Raw genomic sequence first — 5,820 nt, 5'->3', positions numbered from 1 at the left:
ATACCTCTCTGTCCTTACAACCACTCCCAACAATTGGAAGGAAGGGCTGATGGGACAAGTACCTACCCTAAGGGCCCTATTCAGGAGGAAGGAAGCTACTATAAAAAGGGAGTAAAGAGAGATAGAAAGGGGTGGGGGGCGGAGACCCCCCAACACACCAGAGGCCCCGAAAAGAAAATGCTCCCCAGGCCGTGGCAAAGACCGATCCCCTCTGATGAATACGGTCCGCCACAACCTAATTGTAAAAAGTACCATGATGACCGTTGTTCATACGCTAAAACCTAACTCTTTGGCCCACTCTCTACAAATTCATTGTACCGGGCTCATAGGTCTAAAGTCCCATTCATTTTGGGCTTGACCTGAAAAACGTGACCCTACAGTTATATTCACAACATTTTCGTAATAAATTCTAAGTAACAGATCGTGACTGCTGAACAAAAAATTAATTTAAGTGGTAAGTTCCAATTAGAACCAGTAAAAACTTACTATTTAGACTTTGTTGTGAAAGTGTTACAAAAATGTTGTAGACGTAACACTTCTAAAAAAATGTTCAAACAGACAAATTAGTCTAAAAGCCATAATCAAGCGTTTAATTGTGATTTTAAAATTTTTTTTTTTCAAATGACATATTTTAAAATTGCTATTTTTTATATAAAAAAATGCACACTTTTCAAATAACTAGTCTGTTAGTATTTGCTTTAGTTTTTAACTGAACTTGTTGGATTTTTGTAATATATTTTTGGCGAAAATGCACTTTTGGTCCCTACATTTTGGGCCTTGTTATAATTTGGTCCCTAAATTGATTTAGGTCCTAGGTTTGTCCCTGATTTTCAAAAATCGTTTTTAAAATAGTCTCTACCGTCAACCCAGTGACAGAAAATGCTGAGGTGGCAAACAGAATACACTGTTTGCTGATGTGGCTAATAAAATAAAATAAAAAATATTTAATATTTTTTAAATGCCATGTCAGCATTTAAATTAATAAAAAAAAGCCAGCCCTAAGAAAAAAAAAATGTAAATTAAAATTTTTAAAAAAACCTTAAATCTAATTTAAACTAAAATCATTTCTTAAAAAATAAAAATTCATAATTGTTTTAATTCTTTTTGTTTTTGTTTTTGGTTAACCTCATCAGCTTAAAAAAAATCTTCACACTCTCTACCACTAATCTTAAACTCCCTCTCTCTCTCTTCACCCTACACTTGGTCTTGGTCTCCCTAAATCAGAAATCACCAATTCAGCCTTCTTCTCCCTCTCTATTTCTCTATTCTTTTTTCCTCATCTCGGTCTCCCTCTCTCCGAATCGGTGATCTGGTTGAGTAGTGGCGTTTCGGTGGTCGTGGCTCGCCATGGGTAGGTTCAAATCAGCACAAGTGGGATTCAGATCGCCGTGGGCTGGCGTTGGGCCGTTGGTGCTTGTGGGTGGCCGTGGTTTTGCTCGCCATCATTTCGGTCTCCCTCTCTCCGAATCGGTGATTTCTAGTTGAGTGGTGGCGTTTCGGTGGTCATGGCTCGCCGTGGGTGGGTTCAGATCGACACAAGTGGGATTTAGATCGCCGTGGGCTGGTGTGGGGCCATTGGTGCTCGTGGGTGGCCATGGTTTTGCTCACCATGGGCCGCTGCGAGTGTTGGGTTTGGTGGTTGTGGCAGAAAATGGATCTGTTTTGCTTTCATTATTTGGGTTTTTTTTTTTTTTTTTTTTTTTGTGGTGATTTGTGGTTGTTGTGGTTGGTGGTGTGGGTGATTGTGGTGGTTGTTGGTGGTGGTTTCAGTTTGTGGGTATGGATTTTTTGTGCTGAGATTGATTTTGAGTGGGTTAGTTAATTGTGTTTATCTTGATTCGGAGAAAAACATGAAGAATGAAGTTCATGTTTTGGGTTGGAGGTTTCTGGGTTTGAAGATTTTTCTGGATTGGAGGTTTGATGATTTTTCTGGGTTGGTTTTCTCATGTGGGTTTGGGTTTACTGATTTTTTCATGTTCTGGAGGTTTCGATGGAGGATAGGGATTTTGTATGAAATTTTGCATTGTTCTGGGTTTGATGTTCTGGGTTTAATTGTTCTAGGTTTGATTGTTCTTGAGTTCGGGAAGAACAAGTTCCTGTGATCTTACCTCCTAACCTAAAAAATAATGAAAGCAATAATAATAATAATAATAATAAAAAAATTAGATTAATTTTTTTTTTAATTTAGTTTGAATTAAATTGAAATTGAAAAATATAAATTATTTTTATTTTTTTAATTAAATTGACATGGCTTTTTTAATTCAGAAAATGCTGACGTGGAATTTAAATATATATTTTTATTATTATTTTATTAGCCACGTCAGCAAACAATGTATTCTGTTTGCCACCTCAACATTTTCTGTCTCTGGGTTGATGGTAGGGACTATTTTAAAAACGATTTTTGAAAATCAGGGACTGACCTAGAAACTAAATCAATTTAGGGACCAAATTGTAACAAGGCCCAAAATGTAAGGATTAAAAGTGCATTTTCGCCTATATTTTTTCAAAAAGATAATGCATTTTGTTTATATTAGTATTACTTATTTAGGCAATATGTTGGTAATTGAATGAGAGATCAGTAGCTTAATAATTGCTTGGTTGACATAAAAATTAACATTCTTATTAGACACATATAAAACATGTAATTCAATTGTGAAATTCTTAAAATATGAATTTTTGTACAGCTCATCAGCTGATATCAAATCCTCCCGTCAATGAGTTAATACCCCAACTGACATTCCACTCTTGGCAGTGACAGATGACCCCAAATTCAACCCGTAGTGTGTGTGAGAGCTACCTTATCATGGGGAAACAAAGGTGAAAGGTGGCAGAAATCATGACAGTTGTACTCAAATTATTTTTCTCTACTTTCACTTTTATATATATATATCCTAGTAATTAAATGAAATATGGAACCCGCGTAAGGGCAATTGAGTATATGTTTAATCAATCATGCATGTTTTCTGTGAGACCTAAGTTAATCCAACTAAACTTTCCTGATTTACTAAGATACCAATATTCAATACTAAGTTAATCATGCGAATGTTCTTAGCACTCTAAGGCTTATTTTTTAACAATCATAAGTGAAGTGGACAATATTCATATAGTTCAAATTCAATTACATGTAACATAATTGATAACATGAAAAAAACTATATACATGACAAATCATATATAAGATTTAGAAGACACTACACAAGTGGACAACATTTACAAAAGCTCCCCCCCCCCCCCCCCCCCTAAATTTACACAAATGCAAACGTAGAAATTTCAAATTTGTACAAACACACAATTTGCTTAATGGTTGTGGCCATAATTCGCATAATATATATTTATGGAATTTTTGGACTTGTAGAGGCTAGCTCTTACTTGGGGATCCGACGATGAAGGCAGTAAACTGAGAGCCAAACTAGAAGAACAAGCACAAAGGAAGCGAACAAAGAGACTGCAAGAGATCCTGCTAGATGCTGACAAAACTTATCATAATTGTTGCATATCTTAATCCACCCCACATGCTTGTTGCCCTTTAATCCAACATATGCAACACCACCTGCTGTGCCAGTGGCTGAAGCTACTAGCCCCAATATCAGCTGTGTCGTAAAAAGATTGTACAAAGATTAATAAGTAAACCTTGACTTTGTTCACAAATTGCTCTTGTTATTTTCCATATGACTTTTATTAATGAAAGAGACAGCTTACTTACCACATCCCAAAATACAAAATGGAGCAAGAGCTTGGCTGACAAGTTTGGCTTCCAGATGACTGAGAGTGATGCTAAGGTTGTAATGATACTATAAAGTCCAGCAACGGACAGTGCCGCAACAAAGTACCTGCAATTTCATATGCGAAATTAATTGATATCCTTATTACTTTCGAAAGCCTTGTGAATGCTGACAATTAAAGGTGGTATAAAATGTCTTCCTTTTTTTATTATCGATCTTTTGAACCTTTTTAGTTTTTACACGTAATTTCCTTTTGAGTTATTTTCTTCCATATATAGGCAACTTGATAATATTTGAAATAAAATTGTTGCATGATTGATTTTGTTGCTAATATGCATACAGATTATGCAATTTTTATTTTATGCTGTTGGGATATATCACACCACACAAATGTGGAACTGACTCATTAATAAATAAATAGAATACGAAACTCACTCCTATGTGATGGGTGTGATATATTTCAATGATATCAAATACCTTCTTTTTAATATGCCATATAGTTTATTACTATACATTAAACATAATTATCCACCCCCCACACACAATTTAAATTATATGCAAATTATCAATTTATCAATTGGTCAAATTGGTTAAGAACCCTTTTTCCCCTTACAACAAGGGGATTCAAACACAAGCTCTCCCAAAAAGGAAAAACCACAATACTCTTCACAAAAATAGTGGAAAAAAACCAGGGACATACTTTTTCCAAGCATTAGGAAGCTGCAATCTTGATTCTTAAAACTGGTAGTAGGTATAAGTGGAAATTAATTAATGCCTTTTTCATACTAATATCAATGTACTTCCCACTTTAATATTGTTGCCAACCTTTTCTTCTTATTTGGCCTACCATAGTACCATGGCGGCGAAGGACCACGGCAAAATTTCCTTTAATTACATGTTCTCATGGCCTACCCTGCCTTCCCACCAATATTGGGTCATTGATTTGTACGTACAACCTCAACCCACCTCTTAATTGGAAGTACTAGGGCTTATAGCCTTGATTATCAACATGTTGAAGTTAAAAAATTATATCATGTTGGAAGCTATATATATATGTACGTAACATATACACACGTTTTAACCCCCCCCCCCCCCCCCCCCCCCCAAAAAAAAAACATATACGCACGATACTTCTTTGCAAATACTAAATCATAAGAACACAAATAGACCTATATATAATAAAAATAAAAAATGAAATTAAAGACTGCATGCATGTAATTAATTGTAACTCTCTATAATGGAACAAAACTTTCACCAAAAGTAAAGACATGTAACTTACACGAAAGCCGGGTAGTGTTTAAACTTGGCTTTGGGAGTTCCTAGCGGAATAAAAAACTTGGTTTGGTCACTAGTGACCATAACCACGACAGCCGTCAGAGCCGCCGCAAATAATAAGACCCTGAGGGTTACATCCAAAACAAAACAGTTCACAGTGGAAGATGGAGGAGGAGGAGGAGCTCCCTTGTTGTATTCTGGGTCTGTAGGCTTATCAGTGGAAGCCATAGGTGTTGGTTGTACTTGTGGCTAATAAGATTAGCTTGTGTAGCTAAAGGTTTAGGTGTACTAAGTATGGTAGAGATGGTTGTGGATAAGCGAGGATTGAACAATGATTGGTATGTATATTTATACATGAGAGTGTTAGGGGCGAGCTATAGTAGCAAAGGCACAATGTCTAGAAGTTATTCAAGTTGGAGTTTCCCGCACGTCAAGTGAATTTTGATTTGGATGGTGAGTTGTTAATTGCTTGGAACTATTGTTTCCATTATCTCATAGGCACAGCTGATTTTTTAAAGTAAAATAATATGAATGTGATGTAAACATGTTACATATATGGTATTTTGTTGGGAAAAAAGTTTGGTGGCTAAGAAATTTGATAATAAAATATCAGATTCTGATTTCTTTTTTATTGTGACAGGAAGATTTTTCCACTTGGTTTAATAAAAAAAAGAGTTTTTGCAAATATTTTAATTTGCAATTTACATAGATGGATAAGTGACCAAGGACATACTGTATCTACCACTGGCTTTTTTTCTTAAGAAGAAGGTTGAAAATTTCTTTAAAGAAAAATCATATTGGCATAAATTATAGTAAAGAAGCGT

The 5,820-nt window shown here is 35.4% G+C and overlaps 1 protein-coding gene across 1 annotated transcript; it reads right to left on the bottom strand.

The window, feature by feature from the left end:
• Positions 1 to 3,080: 3,080 nt before the first annotated feature.
• Positions 3,081 to 5,334, bottom strand: LOC126689157 (CASP-like protein 1D2). Its single transcript, XM_050384210.1, has 3 exons — positions 5,001 to 5,334; positions 3,703 to 3,829; positions 3,081 to 3,589 (listed from the first exon to the last, which is right to left on the bottom strand). The coding sequence occupies exons 1-3, from the start codon at positions 5,222 to 5,224 to the stop codon at positions 3,365 to 3,367; spliced, it is 576 nt and encodes a 191-aa protein (XP_050240167.1). The 5' UTR covers positions 5,225 to 5,334; the 3' UTR covers positions 3,081 to 3,364.
• Positions 5,335 to 5,820: the final 486 nt, after the last annotated feature.

This window comes from Quercus robur, chromosome 6 (assembly GCF_932294415.1).
Source record: "Quercus robur chromosome 6, dhQueRobu3.1, whole genome shotgun sequence".
In the NCBI taxonomy this organism is placed as follows: domain Eukaryota; kingdom Viridiplantae; phylum Streptophyta; class Magnoliopsida; order Fagales; family Fagaceae; genus Quercus; species Quercus robur.
This window is presented reverse-complemented; position numbering and strand designations above follow the sequence as displayed.

Excerpts from the sequence above, each read along its gene's own strand:
- LOC126689157 (XM_050384210.1), bottom strand. The coding sequence starts at position 5,224 with ATGGCTTCCACTGATAAGCCTACAGACCCAGAATACAACAAGGGAGCT. Across the intron at positions 3,830-5,000 it reads AAACACTACCCGGCTTTCGT|GTACTTTGTTGCGGCACTGT; the intron begins GTAAGTTACATG and ends ATGAAATTGCAG. Across the intron at positions 3,590-3,702 it reads ATTTTGTATTTTGGGATGTG|CTGATATTGGGGCTAGTAGC; the intron begins GTAAGTAAGCTG and ends TTTACGACACAG.